At 36.7% G+C, this 20,385-nt stretch overlaps 1 protein-coding gene across 2 annotated transcripts in view; it reads right to left on the minus strand.

The window, feature by feature from the left end:
• Positions 1 to 20,385, minus strand: part of Raf (serine/threonine kinase raf oncogene) — a 99,635-nt gene that overhangs the window by 43,346 nt on the left and 35,904 nt on the right. For both annotated transcript variants that reach the window (XM_089237942.1, XM_089237943.1), the window contains exons 9-12: positions 13,318 to 13,354; positions 8,131 to 8,291; positions 3,945 to 4,056; positions 3,370 to 3,454 (exon numbers count right to left, since the gene is read on the minus strand). In XM_089237942.1, coding sequence (XP_089094068.1) covers positions 3,370 to 3,454; positions 3,945 to 4,056; positions 8,131 to 8,291; positions 13,318 to 13,354 — 395 coding nt within the window. The remainder of the gene's footprint in view (positions 1 to 3,369; positions 3,455 to 3,944; positions 4,057 to 8,130; positions 8,292 to 13,317; positions 13,355 to 20,385) is intronic.

The raw sequence follows: 20,385 nt of genomic DNA on the forward strand, positions 1-20,385 counted from the left end.
ATATTCCTACTATTTATTGTGACCATCAGAGTGCGATACATTTTTCAAAGAACTGTGTTGAAAATCGTTGAAGCAAACACATTGATATTAGATTTTTCTTTGTAAAAGATTTGTTAGAGAAAAATGAATTTGTATTATCACATGCATGCGGAAAAAAAATGTCGCCGATATGTTAACGAAAACCAATGGGTAATGAAAAATCATGTTTTTATTGCAAATATTTATTTTCAATGTAAAAAAAAAGGGAAAAAGGGGTGTTTTGTTGGACTGTTTTCCTTCTTTTTTTTCCCCCTTCCATGCACATGCGGGAACCGGTTGTTCCGACGCTATATGCAAATCGGCGGCGGCGTGTTCTCACCTTCTGGAGCACGGATATATAGACTGGTTTTTTCTCTATATGTGAGATGTCTGTTTTTTTTCATGTATGTATGTCGGGATTTGATTTGTCTCTCCCTTTTGATTGCCGGCCGTATTTTCTGATGAACCTAAATGATCTTTTTTTTTTGCAACTTTTATAGAATAAAAGTTAGAGTTCAAAATGAACTTCCGATCCCCTTGTTTTTCTTTCTTCAGCTCAGTCGACACGCTCTGCCCCCAACAGAAATCAAAAACTAAAACACATTTGACTGATCTGCATTTGGAAGATACTTTATGAATAGCAACAACACAAATTTTACCTGAATTGAAGCTTTAGTCAAGTAAAAACAATGTCACGTTTCTCATTATGACAAACTTTTTTTTTATTTGTTACATAACTAATTTAACATATACACGTATAAACAAAAATTGTTTATTTTCATTGTTTCATACAATATAAAAAATTCATAAAATAATTGGTCTGACCCTGATTCAGATTGTTTTAAAACAAAAATGCTACATAATAGAATCAACATATGTCATAAATGTTGCATTTTGATTTATCGATCTCCGATCCTAGATTGTACGTCTCCCGAGGAGTGCCATCTTTCTCACGTCAACATACATGTTTCTCGGCTATGCCGCTCCACTTGTGCAAAGAGGGAAATTCTTCTTGCATGCAAATTAGGCTAGGTGGCACTTGGAGCGTTTTAATTCGTATAAGAAGGCATAGTTCCTTCCTACTTGACTGCTTTTTTTTGATTGACTGGGAGTGAGCGCACTGCTGGTGTGCTAGAAGTTCTCCTTCTTAGGAAGTAACCTGCCAAATCATTGTTGAGGTCTCTGAAAATATGTAGATCAAACTTTTCTGTCAGTAGTTGCCTATAGTTGTCTGATAGACTCATCATGTTACGTTGGACTAATCTGCCATTCCCGAACTCCTTCGCTTTGTCCTCATTAGACGAACTAAATATACTATCAGAAGCCTAGCATCCGTCACTGCTGACTGGAACTTATGGACTCCTTATCGCTGACCCGCCACAGACTGGAAGCTATTGACCTGTCGTCGCTGACCCATCACATACTGGAACCTATAGACTCATCGCTGCAGGTAGATCATCTCTGCCAATCAGATCCTACAATCTTGTCACTGATCGTTCATCACCGCGAGTGTACCTACAAACTCGCCGTCGCCGATAGCTCATCTCCGTCTACTAGACCCTGCAAACTTGTTACTACTTGTCAAAAGGATTGAGTGTTTGTGGACCCCTCGAATTCCCTAACTCATGGAAAAGGTGATCAACTTTTCTGTTCATAGTTTTTTGTTTGATAGGAAACCTAATAAATTGTTTGTTCGTTGTCAATGTGTCTTTGCCTGGTCACTTGCAGCAACATATAAAAAAACCCTTAATGCAATTATAAGGTTGCAGTATGTATGATCAACCGTTGGCACGGGGTGGGGCACACTGGGACTGATTAGGGGCACAATGAATTTCTTAGAAAAATTTAGATTTACCAACTTTCAAAAGCATTTTTAAGTAACATTAAGTAACAGAAATGTATTAATATAGCATAAAAGGTATTTTTGTGACACTATAATTTAATTTTTTTTAAATCATTTAAAATCAATATTTGTTACAATTAATTGAATTAAAAATTTAAAAATATCTTGAAATATAATTAGATTTTGATTGTCTTTTGGGGGAGGCACCCCTTCCCACACCATCATCAATGAGAGGTCTGCAGAACACGACAAATTTTTTATGTGGTCTTCGAGAGTATACCGTTGAAGACCTCTAGTTTAGAGAGTAGTCTCCCAACACAAACGATACAGGAACCCGTTCCTGTATCTCCAGTGTCATTATTAGTTATTAATAAAATTGATGATTTTCATCCTATTATTTCGAATTAATTAACAATTAAAAATTGTAATTGAGTATTATAAAACTCCATTGATAGTATATTAATTACTCTTAATTATTAACTATATATTTTGTTTTTATTGTGTCATAATTAATCAACAATTTTAATCATTACAAAAACTCCTTTGGATTCACTATTCCACTATAAAATGAATACTAGGAGGAAAGTACTCATTTTAAAGTGCAAACTATCTGTTTTATAGTGCAGATCATCCAAAGCATCATCCAAAGCAAAGTGCAGTTAATTCCATCCCAAAAATATATTGTCGTCTTATGATGAAAACGTCATACACCAAAAATTCCCAACATTATAGGAAGAGCAAAAAAAGGATGGGACATCCCATGATAACTCACAAAAAGGGTTCATTTTTTTCCCTCTATACATTGTTGCTGATTATTATTTTTTTCATTTCAAAAGTTGTAATAGGTGAGATGTCAAAAAGGCATTTTCAAAAAAAAAAAACCAAAAAAAACTGATGCACAAAGTTTTCATTATGAGGTGACAATATATCAGGGTTTAAGTTAGATAAAAAATTCCTTTAGCAAAAAAACGAAAATTGGGGAAAAACCTTTAGCAAAATGCTACAATGGTAATGATTGATGGTTGGATGTCTACTCATTTCGTACCTCCTGTATGCATTTTTGCAAAAGTGACAACTACTTCTTTCGCATTCTAAGATTTTCTTTTGCATTTTGCAAAAAATGTGACAGTAGCTTAAACCCTGCAATATATGTACATATTACAAAAAGGTCTCTTCACGTTCTCCTACAGTCATTCTTTCGCTTTTTCGAGGCTTAGTTCGTCCTGGACTGGAGTATGTTGTAAGGTTTTGGAGACCATACCTATCCCCTTATTGGCACACAGGGCTTGAGTTATGAAGAAAGACTTCATTTTTTGAATATGGGATGGATGTTGCTTTAAATAAAATAAATTTAATGTAATAAATATGCAGATAGAAAAATCAGTGTTATTCCTTATTGTCATCTGCCAAAAGTTTATTTGGGAAAACAAAGACATACTGGATATGAAATTGATAAATGTTTGCAACCAAATACTATTGATACCAAATACAGAAAAAAGCCATATTACCTTAATACAGCTACTTCATTTTTGAATGCTTGCAACTGAGCTGGAGTCGGATTTGTGACATTGAGTTTTTTCAGAGCAACAGGGCCTAAATAAATTTTTAGATATTTCTTAATCTAGAACTGCTCACAGCACAAAAATTCACTCTTCATCTAAATACATTACAACATATTGAAACTACTAATAAACCACGCATGCATAAAAATTCCCCTAGGAAATTTGTGATGCATCAGTGCATGTCAAAAGTGCCATTTTTGTGTGGGCATGTTCATGGCCCAGACATATTTGCGCTAGCTTCATGCATGATAAGTACCTGCCTTTTGTTTTCCACTACTCCTACTGATTTGTATATGCATTCTTCCGGGAAATTTCAAATGAATTGACACATGCCAGAAAGGATGGGGTGTATATGTGTGGCCATAATGTTTCTAGGCTGTCAGAGTTATGTATGTTTCTTGTTTAAGAAGTTCTGCCATCTATCTTCCACTGAGTGACAGAATAAGTAGTCAATAAAAATTAAAAAAAGAAAACAGAAGTTTTCAAAATGAAGTTAAATATTTATCATTGAAGCTACTCACCATGCCAGTGACCCTTATATACAGTTCCAAATGATCCTGCTCCAATCCTATGACCAGTCTGTATCTCATCTGCAGGGATCTCCCAATCTTCGATTGACTCTCGGGGTGGTCGCTAAGATGAAAAAAATAAATATATTTTCACCTTTTTTTGAAATGCATTTTTTTAAGTTCAGCAGCAAAATGCCCATTATAACAACCTCCCAATACAACAACGTCTGTTTTCTGTGGAACAAAGGAGGTTGTTACAATGAGCATCGACTGTATGTAACTAAAAACACTTTAGTGGTTTTTTTTTTCCTCTACTGAGGAAAATAATATCTCCTGAACATGAAACATTGAACATGACATCTGTATGAATAGATGCCATTTTCAATGACAGAGCAATTTCAAATATATACAGGGTGCATAGCAAATGTGGGTATGGCATTTTACTGGCGAACAGTTGATCCTAGAGGTATATTTCCAACTAGAAAAAGTATCCAAATAACATGTAGTACTCAGACATGTCATTCACGTTTCAAGGGGTTGTACAGTTATTAAAATAAAAAAAAAATTAACTTTTATACAGTCTCTGTGTGCCCCAAAACATGACTGAATGAATGCAAGGACTTTGAAACTGTACTTATTCCGTTGCAGAGATCTCTTCCAGCCTAGCTTCGTGGCAGTCTGGAACACTTTATTTTGCGTCAAGAAAGAAAAAAAAATTTTTACAGCATATTTTCCCTGGATAATTAGGTACTGTCGCGATTTACAAATTTTGTGGTGATTAGACGAGATGGGATTGGGAGTTGAAGAAAAGTTTCTGGCTTTCGTTAAGATGGATGAATGTATGTATATTAGCATGGAGTTATATTTTAAAAGCAATGGGGGGGGGGGCATGCCATCTCATCTATTACCTTACACTTGCCATACTATATACAGGACAAACAGAAAAAAAAAAATGAAAATCTTGAAAAAAATTGTGAAATATAAAATATCCATCAGACCAAGTTATCTCACTTAACATTTAATTGGTGAGCAAATGGGTTTGATAACTTGCAGACTAGAAGCCAGCTTCAGTTTTATTGGGTTGAGTTCACTCATTCCAGTGGATTTGATGAAAATTTACAAAATAGAAATATTGTGCGAGGGAATATATATAATTAGGGATCACCTGTGCCACCTCACTTAGCACCTTATTCGGTGAGTAACATGAATATAACAATGAGTACGCATGTGTGTTGTAAACATGAAATGCATGAAGAACTTGAATAGAGGAAAGAGGAAATATGAAACACATCTACCTGGTGTTTCACAAAGGACCCCTAACTTAGAAAATAAATAACTCGGAAATGGTGATAGATAGAAGCATAAAACCAGTGGTATGTTTATTAAAAAACTAAGAAAGTGATACAGAATCTTGCGGAAAACATTACACATGTTTCTGTACAAGATTCAATGCCGGCACACCATACCAGTTCGAGCTGAACGACAGCGAGAGGATTTCACTAACGAAATGCTCAACATGGTTCTGGTTTCAATGTCGCTTGAATATGGTTTACAGGATGAGGCGCATTTTCATCTGGAAGGTGTTAACAGACACAATTGGTGATTTTGCAGTACCGAAAACCCACATTTCTCACGCACAACCACTTCATTGCCCAAAACTTAACGTTTGGGCTGCAATCTCCTGCAAAGGCATCATTGGGCCCTTTTTCTTGTGAGAAATGGTGACGACTGACCGGTATTGCACTTTTGAAAGAATTTGTTGCCACTCAACAAGCGTTGAACGATCGACCAGACACTGCGTGATTCATGCAAGATGGGGCTCACCCACACCATACACAAGCAGTTTTTGACTTTCTGGATGAATACTTCAATGATTATTGTTATTGCGTTGATTTATGTAAAGCCTGGAAAATTAAGTTTTCCAACGCTTCCGTTTGGGCATTGAGATACTCCGAGGTGTGGCAATTATTAATTGAAGTTATTCATTTCGGGATGTCCCTGAGATGCTTATTAAGTTTTGAGAGACAAAATTTACTTTTGAACCTTGCGAGTGAGATAGCGTTAGCGGTGATGTTGAGCTCTACCAGAATGTATTTATTAAGGCTGGCACAGAGAAGTCTGTTGTTATATTTCTATTTAGACATTGCACTATTTGTGTTTGTTGAGAGAGTTAGATCTGGCCAGACTTTTTTGTTGCTGTGAACATATGATGGTGTGTTAAAGTGAGTGATGGAGAAAAAGACCATATCCGTCAATGAATTGCTCTATTTCTTTGCCTTTACTGTTAAGTCTTGGATAGTTCCATAGCAGGTTTTGCCCATTTAAATCAGACCCGATAAATGCTTGTTCTGGTTTGATTGCATCGAGGATAATTGCGATTTCCAAAAAATGACTAGAAAGTTGTTCCTCCGTCTCCCCTGATGCCACCAAAAAAATTTCCACATTTTTAAGTGCAATATTCACTGAGATATTTGAATTTGAAAACTGAAGAAAAAACAGCCTCTAAATAAGGAAAAACCATTTTATCTGCGGTTTTTCCTCATTTGCTCTCTGTTTTTTTTAATTCAAATATCTTATTGAATATTGCACTTATAACATGAAAATTTTTTGTTGGCATCAGCAAAGACAGGGCAATAACTTTCTAATTGGGTTCTGAGGCACTCCGGACTGCATAAAAAGTTAATTTTTGTATTTTTATAACTATACAACCTCTTGGAGCATAAATGACATGAGTATTACACGTTATTTGGATACTTTTTCTATTTGGAAATATACGCCTAGGTTCAAAGTTTCACCAGTAAAATGCAACACCCCTTTTTGCTATGCACCTTGTATATACAGTAGAATCCAGACTATCCGGCCTAATGTGGTGGTAGAGCGGGCCATATAACAGAAAAACCAGATAAGCTGGAATTCTATAAATGCTCACTTCCTACCCCCATACCATCAAAAAACCCAATTTTAATACCAAAAACTGCTCCTATTCAAATTTTGTGACCTCATGGTACGAGTCAGGATTTTACACATAAATGTAATGTGCTTTATACATAATGTGAATGTAATGTACTGTGCATTTAAAACAGGTATTAAAGAAAAAGTAAGTCCAAGAATATAAATAATGTTATGAAAATTATGTCAACATTTCTTATTCATCATTTATTATGTCAGTTTTTGCCTGTAAATAGTCATTATCTTATGTAAAAATAAAAATTAATACATTTCTCTGTAAATATTGCCAAATTGGTAACAAACTCAAAAAAAGTTTGGTAACAGCTCCGATGATTTGGTGGCGTCATGGTGCCAAGAGACTAGGTTCAGATGCTGTGCAAGTACATGTATTATAGTTTATTCCTTTATAATGGTTTGTCAATTTTTTAATCCTCCCAGTAATTGAAAATCTAGGCAGTGCTGGGTATTATGGCTAGTATATATATATATAGTAAAACTTCTCTTTTGCGGACACCGGCAGAACAAAACAAATTTCCATAAAAGAGGGGGTAATGAGGGGTTTGAAAAGCACTTTTTTATTATACAAGGGGAAATTATTATTTGGCCATAAAATGGGGGGGGGTGCATCTGAGAGGTGTCCGTTAAGAGGGGTTTTACTGTATATATACACAAGGTGAGCAAAAAGTCCATAGAAAGTTCATAAAAACCTGAATAACTGAAATAAAAAACGGTTTGCAGGGTTAGCATCGTAGGTGACGAGAACTTTTTAAGACAGGAAAAAAACCTAAAAAAAACAGCAGATAGGTAGTACTGGTACGAGCAACTTAGGTGGAAATATGCAAATGAGAAAGTTAGAAGAACTTGCGCCCCTGATCCACAACCAGTTCACCGTTGTAAACCGTGTATGTGGACCTGCTGCACTCCGCCATTGCTGGATTTGTGACTCGCCTGCAATTTGCTATTCCCATTAGTGATGGCCATGTGGAACACATACTGCTGTAATAAATGATTTGGAGGCATTCTGTTCGTTATTTGCGTATCTTTTCTTTGACTTGTGTATGTCAGCACAACATATCAGCTGTTTTTTAAGGGTTTTCCCCGTCTTAAAAAATTCTAGCGACCAAGCAATGCTAATCCTGCAAAAAGTTTTTTTATTTTGGTTATTATTCCGGTTTTTATGAATTTTTTGTTTCCACTGACTTTTTGCCCGCCCCCCCACCCTGCAGTTAGGTACTTAATAAATACTTACAATTTTACGGGTGCTCTCATCAGCTGACCGAGCCCTCGGTCTCCAAGGCTTATGGCTATTAGTTGGAGATCCCTGGGCACTTTGTGTCCGAGTTGGACTAGAACTTGGGCTATATGTTACTACCGTGGCTGCATTTTGGCAGTATGGCACCAGCCCAGCAGCTGCATATAAAAACACAATTAGTAACCCTTAAAAAACTATCATCTTAAAAAATGTAAAAACCAAATCCTTAAATGCAAAAAAAAATTCAAGAAAGCATCAAAATCGTATTGTATACTAAATTCAGTTATTAAATTTTTTTTGTATTTACCAGTTTTCAACAAGCTTTCATGAAGATTCAAAAAATTTTCATTGTGATGATAGCAAATACAGTGGTACCTCAGTCAACAAAAAAAATTTGTTCTGGAATCATGTTCATTAGCTGAAATACGATTTCCAATGGGTTTCTATGGACACTCATTTAATTTGTTACAGGTTCTGCCCAAAAATTTAAAGATCAGTTTTTTAAAACACCAAGGAGTATTATAAAAACAAAAACTGACAGAAGGCTATGAACAGCTTCAAAATCAGATAAATGAGATTTTACAGATTGAAGATATTGAGATTGAATATGTTACATGCCTTGCCAGTACGTCAAACTAATGTCAAGCAAAAGGTAGTTACTTTAGGATTAGAATGGGACAGCTGCATTCAAATCAAAATGTTTAGTAAAAAAAAACTTTATTCTTAAAAAATATGTGAGTTGTATTACAAAGTTTGCTTCTTAAGAAAATTTCACATTTAGACAGAGTCAAAATGTAGTTCATTTTGTTTTCATGTAAGCTGATGCAGTGTAATGTATCAGGGTCGAAGTAAATAATAAAAATTTTAATAATTAATTTAATGAGCACACTGCATGTACATGCAATTTAAGGTCGAAGGGTATGGTGTTATGCTTATTCTAGACAGCCATGTTGGATGAATGCAACCAAGAAAGTTCACTTGGAAAAGTTCACAAAGATAACACATAAGTCTTCTTTTCTGTATTCTCTCTCCATATTTAAATGATTCTTATGATTCAAGGAAATATATTTTCTGGATATTATGCTGAAGTGAACTCTGAAAGAAAAGTAATCTTGTCTCCACCGGGACGTGAACGCAGGCCCTCTTGCCTACTGTGGGCAACTATGCTACCATCTACACCACTGGAGACACGACCCTGTCTTCCTTATTTCACTGTGGCACAAGGTGCTGAAGTAGAGGCATTAGTAGCCTCTCTTAACTTCAGGAAATGACCCCCAGGTGGAACAGTAAAGAGCTAGATGCCTTTTTTTCTCAGCTCAAGAGATCAAGGAAATAGATATTTTGAGGATATTATTTGAGTCCCAGATGAGACAAAATGACTTTTCTTTGAGAGTTCACCTCAGCATAATATCCAGAAAATATCTGTATCCTTAATACCTTGGGATGAGAAAAAAGCTGTCGATTCTTATGAATACTTATTGGGGGCAAATGCCCTAATGTCATGGCCAGAACTTTCTGTGTGTATTTACCCTTTCTCTTGAATTAAGATACCGAGAAACCAAGATCTTTAGAAATGGACAAGTCAGTCATGCAACAGTCACACACAGATATTTATCAGACATCCCATCATTATCGTTGACATTACAAACAGACTATACCGAAAACGGAATTCAATAATGAAGGTCAAAGTTAAACACAATTTGTTTTTGTTCATTTCTCTGCAAAAAAAAATTGGCTCCATAGACAAATTCGGACGTAGCATTAAATTGAATATCTTTTTAAGTCATTATATTGGCTGAAAAACAACATTGATGGAATAAAAAACATTGACCACTTATCATACAGGTTGTTATAATGAAACTGCTGTAATAACGCATAGTCATCATAATGGGTGCCAACTACAGCATGCTTTAAAATTTGTACACAATTTTCCATAAAAATGTACATAATTCATAGCTATCATTAAACCATGATGCACATTGGATATGCATGGTACATAAATATACAGTAAAACCTGTCAATTTGAACACCTCTGTATCCTGGATGCCTCCCTACACATTAGACAGTTTTGAATGGAAGCAACCATAATTAGTCCATACTCTATATCTTGGACACCTAACTTGGACAGATTTTAATGGAACCAGAGGTGTCCAACTGTGTAAATATATATGTATATATTTACTTGAATACCCATCATGCTGATGTTAGAGCAGCAGCTAGAGTAGCGGAGGCAGGTCGGTCAAGTTGAAATATTTTTGACAAATAACATACTCAAGTCAATCCAGTGCTCCATAACCTCTTCACACATGAGTCAAAACTCACTAATAAAAAAATTTTTTTTTTGTTGATTGATATGAGTTTATTGTATGTCAAAATGCCTTTAAAAAAATTCAGTTAATTTTGTTTGATACCTTTACTAGGACCATTTGAGTCAGGTATGGTACAAATGTGTGTACCTCAGGTCTTAACTTGGAAAGGAAAGAATCATTAAAACCATTTAAAACAGTAAAAAATGAGGTACACCTATGTACCCTTGAAGCGAAGTAGATAAGATAATACAAGCAAATATTTTAGTTCACAACTAGAAACATCTGTAACTCATCTGATCATTTTTGTCGCACCACAGTCATTTTCTGCACATGAGGGCTAATTAGACCGGGACCTACAATTTATTGCAGATTCCAAAATGCAGCCTGTTTTCTTATACTCATCCAGAGGTTGGTGATCTAAGCACTCGATATGGGTCTCCCTGCGTTAGCCATCAGCCATTTTTTTCTGTGGTCATGTCGCCATTTCTATTGTACCTGTGTCAGGAAAGTTTCTGACAAGGACAAACCAAGTATCGAACTTGCAACACCTCTTAGCATCCTTTGGTACTTCAGCTGAGTATCTTATTGACCTGGACACACCCCCAACATCTGTAACTTACAGAGTGTTTATATGTTAAGGATGTCTCAGAACTCCACATACAAACTTGGAGTGGAGGTAGAGAACCACGAGGAATCATAATCACATAAGAAAGCGTAGTCGAAAATACCACCCTCAAGTGATAAAGAGACATAAAGACACAGTAAGGACACTGCACAAAGCAGTATATAGCGCTTTATTACCCAAAAAAGAGCACAATAATAGTTACAAGCATCACAGGTGGTATTTAAAATTTCACTCTATTGGCATTGAAGCACACATAACATCTATGCTGCACGGATTGCCGAGTACTTTCAATAATAGTTACAAGCATCTTATACTTTCAAAGATACTCGGCATTTCGCAAATCATAGCAGCAGCGATAACAATTCGTGTCACCAAGTCCATGTCTGAATCTACTACACTTTGATTTTAGCCAAAAGGCTGAGAAGCGATGTGCCTGAATCTACTGGCATTTCATAAACAATGGCCTTCAAAGAAAGTTATTTTCTGGATATGATGCCGAGGTGAACTCGGAAAGAAAAGTCATCAAGTCTCTGCCGGGACTCGAACCCAGGCCCTCTTGCATACCGGGCAAGCATGCTACTATCTACATCACTGAATGAATGAACGCCTGGGACTCTGCCACCTGACTTATCCCGTTGCCGAGATCTCTTCCAGCCCAGCTTCGCGGCAGAGTCTGGGACAAAGTGAGTGCCCCTAACTGTCTGAGTGTGTAGCTAGTGTTGTGTTTGATATTTCAGTGCTGCCATCTATACTTCAAATTCTGAGTGAAGTGTAATGATTGAATATTTGTAACGTTGTAGGCCTGTTGCTCTCTGCGGCGAGACTTTTTAATGAAAGGATCGGCTTAAGATTAATTTTATATTACATGGCTAATCAAAGTTTTTTACAAACCAAATTAAAAATGCCTAATATATCCACATTGGGATGCATGGCATATGTCTATATATACGGTAGTCAAATGTACCCCAAACTTTTGTGAGCATGTTTGCATCCACTGTGAGTGGATTTCTATGGACTACGTGCAAAACTCTGTCGAATGCACTTCACATGGGGAGATCGGCTCACATTCAGTCCTTGAAGTTGGAAACCACAGAAAACCATCTTCAGCCGACCACCACTGTGGCGCCGGTGGGGTTCAAACCCGGATCCTCGCAATGCGAGTCCATCACTATGACCACTCGACCACCACAGCGGCCCATCTACACCACTGGAGACACGACCCTGCCTTCCTTATTTCACGCACTGTAGCGTGAGGCACTGAAGTAGAAGCATCAGTAGCCTCTCTTAACTTCAGGAAATGGCCTCCGGGTGGGACGGGGCCATTCTTCATAGGATTGAAGAATGGAAATTTAAAAGATGTAATGGAGATTAAAGAATGAACATACAAAATTTAAGAAGCCAAAAAACAATTTTAATTGTTTTTAGCTTCTATTAAAATTTCAGAATAAAATGAAGAAACTTAATAGTTTTTATACTTTTAGATACTTGGTGCAACATAGGTCTCATTATATAGGGTGTTCTGTCAAGAACACCTTTAGAAGAACACAAGGGTCATCCAATTTAAAAAAATCATAACTATTCAGCTTTTAATCCGTTTTGATCAAATAATGCATAGGTAGAAAGAAGGAAATCTTGAGTTTCATGCAATTGCTGACAGGTAGCGCTAATGTTTTTCCTTCGGCCATCACTTCAGTGTTTTTCAAAATTGCAACTGTCCAACAGAAATCATTTTGTGTTCTAAGCTTCGCAAAGTGTGAGTCCTTAATGACAGTTCATGCTTTTTGTCGACAATACGAAATACTCTGGTGTTGAACTTCTGACGGCTCAGAGCATTATACGATGGTATAAACAATTCCGAGACACGGATTGTCTGTGTAAAGGGAAATCCCCTGGCCGTCCCCGCATGCCAGACGAAAATGTGGAGTGCATTCGACAGAGTACGTAGTCCATAGAAATCCGCTCACAGTGGATGCAAACATGCTCACAAAAGTTTGGGGCGAATTTGATTACCGTATATATAGACTTATGCCATGCATCCCAATGTGGATATACTGTATTAGGCACCTTTAATTTGGTTTGTAAAAAACTTTATGATTAGCCATGTAATATAAAATTAATCTTAAATGTCTATGTGTTCAATATTTTTTGTAATATACACATTTCAAATTGGGTAATTCTTTTTTAAACACCCTGTATTATAGAATGATTTTTTAATATACTATTGAGATAATAAAAATATAATTTACATACCTTGACAGCCTTGTGCTCTCATTCTGGAAGAGAACTCCTGGATGAAAAAAAATATTATTCAAAATCTTTGCTAAATTATTTTATCAAAGATAAAATAAATTTGAAAAACTCTTTAAAATTTGAAAAAAAAAGCAAAATGAAATTCTGAGCCAATTACCACATCAAAAAAATAAAATATAAATGGTTTAATGAAATAGACTATCTAGATATTATGGCAAAATGAACTTTTGAAAAAAAAGTTCTCTCCATCGAACTTAGGACTTGCATATCGAGCAGGTGCACCAATCATTATAACCCCAGAGACACAATCCTTTTTTCCTTAAACTATGTATAGGAGAAAATGACACTTTTTTTTCCAAAATTCACCTCAGCATAATATCCAGACACATTCTGTTGATTTCATTTATCTTGGCTGAGCAAAAAATTGTATCCATTTGTAAATGGTTTAACTTAGACACAACTTCATCAAAAAGCACCAACTTCTAATAAGTAGTATTTTAGGTGAATGATTGAGAGATGAACACATGAATACACAACTGCAAAAAAGTGGGGGGGGGGGGAAAGAAAAGTCTTTAAACAAGGGAAAAGTTGTATACAGGGCAAAAAGAATTCATACAGACATTTCGGGGGGGGGGGGGGGAGGAGTGATATTCCACCAAAAAATATGAGTTTTCACTTGAATGTAATTATATACAGAAATACAAATGAACTTGATAAATTCAAATTTTAGGAATTCCGCTCGAGTTTTTTTATTCAATTTAATGTTGAAATTACTTGTTTATTCCAATGTTTTTCCATATTATGGATAATTTGAAGTTTGACTCAGATGTATGTATCACATGCAAAATGTCTCTTTTTCAGAATTCCTGGCTAACACTTTTAGTCATCCTTTTCTTTACTCCATGGTTCGCAGATTTTTTCCAGAATATCACATGTCTACATTTAATCATTACGAAAGTAAAATAAAAACATCTCAACTTCTTCATTTTGGTTCTGAGAAGCCATGATTTTGTTACCAGTTTCACACACTGGCTTTTGACTTCCCGCTGAAGCGGATGTTTTACCGGATCTTGGATGATTTCATTACCACCTGCCAATAGCAGATGCAAATGCTACAACTCAAGAGGTATGTTTGTGTGTGATTTAATACAAGTCTGTTATAATTTTTTCCACAAAAAGAATATTTAGAAACTTGAGTGTTCAAATCCCAGTGATTTTTCTGGTAAAAAGTGTTAAAAATTCAGGTCTCCCTAGCATTATTGTTTGATTTTTTTTTATCACCATGAACATTTCTCACTATGTCTAAATGAGAGGTTCATACCCATGTTCAACTCTAAAAAAAATTGCAGTTTCTTTACAAATATGGAAATTGGTGAAAAAGTAGAAAATGAGGTCGTATCAAATCTTCTCACAAAGAGGATAAAAATGAATCTAAGAAATCAGAGTTCCTTTTTCTAATATAGTGCGAGACATAATTATAAAATACTCTTAAATTTTAGTGAAATCACAAGAAGCAGCAAAGTAAAAAATATCAAAAATTTCTCATAGCTGTTTTAGGAAAGCAAAAAATAACTTTATACCAAATATTGGAAATTTAAAAAAATATTTTCGCGTTATTTTATGGAAAAGCAGAAAATGTAGTATGGACAGAATTATAAAACACCTACTGATTTTTGAGGGAAAGGTAAAATAAAATTCAAACAGATTACATATAAATTTACCAAAATCAATATTTTGTAGCCACCTCTGTTGCTGATCAAAGCAAAAAATTTGGCATGGATTCAACCAAATCAATGAGGGTGTCACAACAGACATCATTCCAAGCTTGTGATATAGCAGCTTTTAGATGTTCGATAGAAGAAAATTGCCTCCTACCTGCTTATACTTATCTGCAAAGGATGCCCCACAAGTTTTCCATGGGGTTGAGGTGAAGGGAACAAGCCGGTCATGAAAGAACATTGATGTTTTCTTGCTTAACCACTGCTTTGTGTGATCTGACACATGAATTTGGCACATTATCTTGTTGGAATATGCAATATTTGCCACAAAAAAAAAGGAATTTTATATATACCAAGTTGCGCATGCAAAAGTTCTACGTAGCTTTTTGAATTCATCCTTAAGGGTAGAAAAACTACATCAGTCTTTTTCTTGGGCAAAAAATACTTCCCAAACCATCACTACACCACAACCCCTTTGACGGCTTATTAATTGCAGCGTTGAAGACCTTGAAACATGCCAATATGAATGGAAATCATTTGGACCACCAAGATTGATTTTTTTTCCATCGGAGAACAGAGCAGAATACCATTGATGAGTCCAAGGCATGGTATGTTTTGTGAGAGTCAAATGATCCTGTTTGTTTTCAAAGTTAATGGAGGCTTTTCTTGATTTTTTCATGAATTTGATGTTACTTGTAAAACTTGAAACTCTAGAAATTGTTCGCTGTGAGCACTGAAGTTGTAAGGTAGATTTAATATTTCTTGATGACATTTTGCTCCTTAATGCTAGAGCACAAACATTGCGCTTTGATGGGGCAGACAAGCATCGGGTGCGTCCAGACCGTTTTTCTACAAAATCACATATTCCATAGTTTAAAAAATTTGTGACGGCACATATATATTGAGAACATCCAATTTTACTAGCTATACAGGGTTCATACAAAATTTTCAAAATGAAAAGTAAGGACTTTTTAAGGATTTTCAAGCAGTTTTTAAGGAGTCATGGCAAACTTTATAACTTACAAGTTTTACAGCAAAAAAGGGAAGGGGCACATATGCAAATTTATTTTTAATTTGCAAACAAACTTTCCCTCTTCTCAAAAATATAGATGTAGAAGTGGTTCAAAAATTACAAGTTTTGATTTGTTACCCAGCATCATAAGAATTCATAAAATAATCAATCCACATACATGCTTTCTGCCGTCACCAAAGTGTTCTAAAACCTTCAAGTATTAGTCAAAAATATAACTCATAACAGCATCACATAAATTCTAAAAATTCTAAAAGTGATATTCATTCCCCCTCCAATTATTCAAAATAAAAACCACAGCCGACAAAGATTTTTCTTACAAAATTATTTACATTTGCTCTAGGCACACACACACACTTCCAGCACAACTTCCTAGATAGTAAATTGCCCATAGATGGTAATAGACCTGAGTTGTGCTTGGTTTGAAAGAAAGAAAGCCCTCCCCCCACCCCGGAAATCACTCACTCAAACAATCTGGGAATGTGCCGCGGGCCGCTCAATTGAAGTAAGAATTTGCCATGAGCCACTAAGGCAGGCCACATTTAGGCCATGTGTTGAGCACATGTATGCTTTAAAATAAGGGGCTGTTCAAGTATTACGACAGCAAATTTTCAGCAATTTTTGACTATCCCCTCGTCAGAAAAAGTCAGCAAAACTCTCACCCTCCCCCTGCCAGCACTCTGCCCCCTTCCTCCTAACGCTTATTGGTGGAATCTGAATTGGGGGATCCCCCCCCCCCCAGATGATCGAAAATTTATTTTTTTAATCCACAAAATATTTTTTACTATTTCTAAACAAAATATCTTTATATGTTATTATAATCAATTTTTGTTAATTTCAATGCTATTTGAAGGCTAAGAACCCAAAATTGCTCAAGAAATTCATTGCGACCCTACCTCTCTAAGCCCTTGGTAACCCTTGACCCGCGGTAAACATTTGGCCTGTGCGGACCAAATGTGGCCCTGGCGTTATGATGTGGCCTGTCCCTAAATCTATTTTTGTAACAATGAACCAAGTGACATATTTACAGATTGCTTAAGTGACTTGTGGCACAATTCCAGACCATTTAAGCGATCTGTGGCACATTAAGCGATCCCTTGAGTGACATGTGACAAAGTTTTGGAGCATTGGTCCTGCCACCAGTGCGGTTCTACATCACTCAAGTTATCCGCGGCACATTCCCAGATTACTTAAGTGATCTGCGGCATAATCACGGATCACTTATATTACTCGCGGCACAGCTCCAGAGCATTTGGATCCGCCAAGTATTTGAAGATCACTAGAGTGGCTCTGTAGGAGACTGAATAGGGAGAATGTTAGTTCAGGTGCCCACAAACTAGTGAAAAGTTTTACTCGTTTTTCGCGCACCGAGTAAGACGCCATTAAATATATTTCATATTTTTTATAAAGGGTGATTGATGACATAAGAATCATCCACCCCCCCCTCTCCACGTCATCAAGTCAGCAAATCGAAAATCCCCCATCCATGCTGACGTAGTACTTGAATGACCCCTAACATAAAGATACCCGAAAGTTATTTTGTGAAGGTTAAAAAAAGTGGGTTCAGCTATAGCGGCTGATCGGCTCGTCCTCCCCCCTCCTGTAAAACCAGACTTGGCTCGGGCTGTCACTTTTAAAAGCCGGGTTTTACTAGCAGGTTTTCTATGCCACGCGCAACGTGAATCACCCAGCGCGACACGCCGTCTATTCATCAATATGAAAAGCAGTACGACTGTTTTCCTACAGAGCACAATACGGCTCACAACAGCGCTTTACGTCGGGCGTGATTGATAGACTGCTTCTGGAGGAGTTAAGCGTCGTGTACTGCGCGTTTCAGCGATCTTCCCTTCATTTTCGTGTTGTGTCTCTTCCCTTTAAACCGGAGCATGCAGCTGATAGAGTATATGACGCCAGGGTCATATACTATATAGCCGTCCTGAGCCGATGTGCCATGCTTGGAAAACGCAAATGCGTAACGTCATTATGTAACTCATTTCTGCCGACATGAAATGATCCAGTTACGTTCACGCGTCGCAAAAAGCCTACTGCCGCTGTGGTGGTCGAGTGGTTATAGTGACGGACTCGCGATGCGAGGATCCGGGTTCGAACCCCACAGTGGTGGTCAGCTGAAGTTGGTTTTCTGTGGTTCCCAACTTCAAGGCGCAAATGCGAGCCGATCTCCCCGTTAAAAAGTCTCGCCACAGAGAGCAACAGTCCTACAACGATAAATCATTCAATCATAACACTTCACTCATAGGTAGAAAAACTGGTGGCAGGTGGCAGCACTACACATAACAAGCATTACAGAGAAACAAAAAACTTCACATGAGGTTTCACTACACGTACACGCGCATTCCCGCATGTACCGATTCGTTGGGGGTTCCGCGGGGGGTGGGAGGTGTGGGCGGGGTGCATGTGTGGTGTAGCAGTAGTAGGTAGGGTCTCCAAAAAATGGCTCTGGGATCCATGATGTTCTTAAGTCAGCCACCTCGTTGGGCAATTTGCCTGTTGTGGTGTTGTATTTGTACATTTACTCCTAGGAAAACCTGGCTTCACGGATGAACGCTCGTTACGGGATCCCAGGAGAGATAAACCCATTGTCTCTCATAGAATCTCTTGTGTGTGGATAGAGCCTGTTCGTCTTTTTTTTTTTGCCTTTTTATTTACGGTAACCAATCTGCGAAACAGATTCGCTTTCCCCACTGGACTTCAGTTTTTAGCATTTTAAGGCGCGGCGGCGAAAAGATACGCTTGTCGTCGTCCCTTACTCCAGTGGAACTGAAATTTTTTTTCCTTTCTTCTTTTTCAGTAGCGAGTTGTAATGTGAATAAAACACGTCAAAAAAACTGCGGAAAGCAGTGACATTTTGCGGTTTCTCGGAATTTTTGTAGTGAGATATTGGCTGTAAGCAAATGGGAAAAAGGGATAAAATAGGAATAGTAGGAGAGAATTGCAGTAAAAAAAAAGACGATTGCGGCGAAAGTAGGAAAATAGTAGGAAAAATAGGAAAGATGCGAGGTCTGCACTCAATATACTGCGTAATATAGGAGGTTCGAGACATCGTTTTGCCGCATAAGTAAAAACTTAAAAAAACTTTCTCACCACTGGGCATGTGGGAATTTTCGGCTACTGGTTCAGTGGAGTGATGTCGTTCTACGGACCATCAATTTCCAACGATGACCAGTTTGCGACATAGGCAGGAAAACACGTCAAAACTAGCGATTCGGTAAAAAATCGTATTTTCAGAAGCAAAAGCGTATAATCATATTAATTTACTAAATACGACAAAATCGTAACGGTTGGCAGGTATGCACAACCATTGGATGTTCCAATCCCATCTCTTGCTTTCACATTTCTTATTACAAAGGGAGAGGGCGTTTTTTTTTCTCTTTTCTTCCTCTTTATATTCGGGGGAAGCTTCCTCTTATTTTTCTAGGCAATGCCATCATCATGCATCACCATGGGGAATGCCTATTCCAAGAAAGATCATCCCTTCACAGAAAAAAAAAAGGACTTTTTCAGGCTTGGCTGCAAAAAGTAAGGAGTTATAAGGGCCCTTCCAGAGGGAAATGAAAAGTTAGGAATTTTTAAGGAGTTTGTAAGGATGTGCGAACCCTGCTATATACATTTTAGAAACACTGGTGGCACGCAATAACAAATTTCACTTTTTGCAGCATTGTACCCTGTGGCAATTTTTCTACTGATGAAGTACTTGTAAAGAGGAAATATTTTTATTTGTTTGTTATCCAGTGATGTAAAAAAATTACTTGCATAAAGTAACGCAGTGCTACACTACCGTAAAATGGTGAAAATGAAAATGTCTTATATTTCTGTCCCACTAATTTCTTACTGGAATTTACAAAAATAGTAAAATATCAAAAATTACTCCTCAGACGTCCTTGTAATTTTACACAACATGAACAATATATGTAATTGAGTTTCATGGTTGTGTAAATATTCTTTCCCGTTTTTTTTTAGAATATTCGTAGCGTCTTATAATTATGTCTCACACTGTAGTTGCAGAAGCTACAGACTCATCAGAAAAAACATGGCTGTTGAAGCTTTAAAATCTCATTTTTAACTCTATGAATCAACTAAGATTTTGTGCATTATTTGGGAATATCCAAAAGAAAATCAAAAATTTACAAATGAATAGTTTAATTATATTTTTACACTAAGCTTTCAATATTCATATTTATTGCATTTTATTTAGCACATTATATATTCTAGCTGCCTAAGGCACTAATATTGGTTTGTTATTATGTATTTTTATTCATATGTTTTTGTTATAAAAAAATTCTTTAATCTGATTTAAAATAT

The sequence above is a fragment of the Pholcus phalangioides genome, unplaced genomic scaffold (genome assembly GCF_987345545.1).
Source record: "Pholcus phalangioides strain wild (caught in Gottingen) unplaced genomic scaffold, Ppha-v1.0 ptg000010l_1, whole genome shotgun sequence".
NCBI classification, from domain to species: Eukaryota; Metazoa; Arthropoda; class Arachnida; order Araneae; family Pholcidae; genus Pholcus; species Pholcus phalangioides.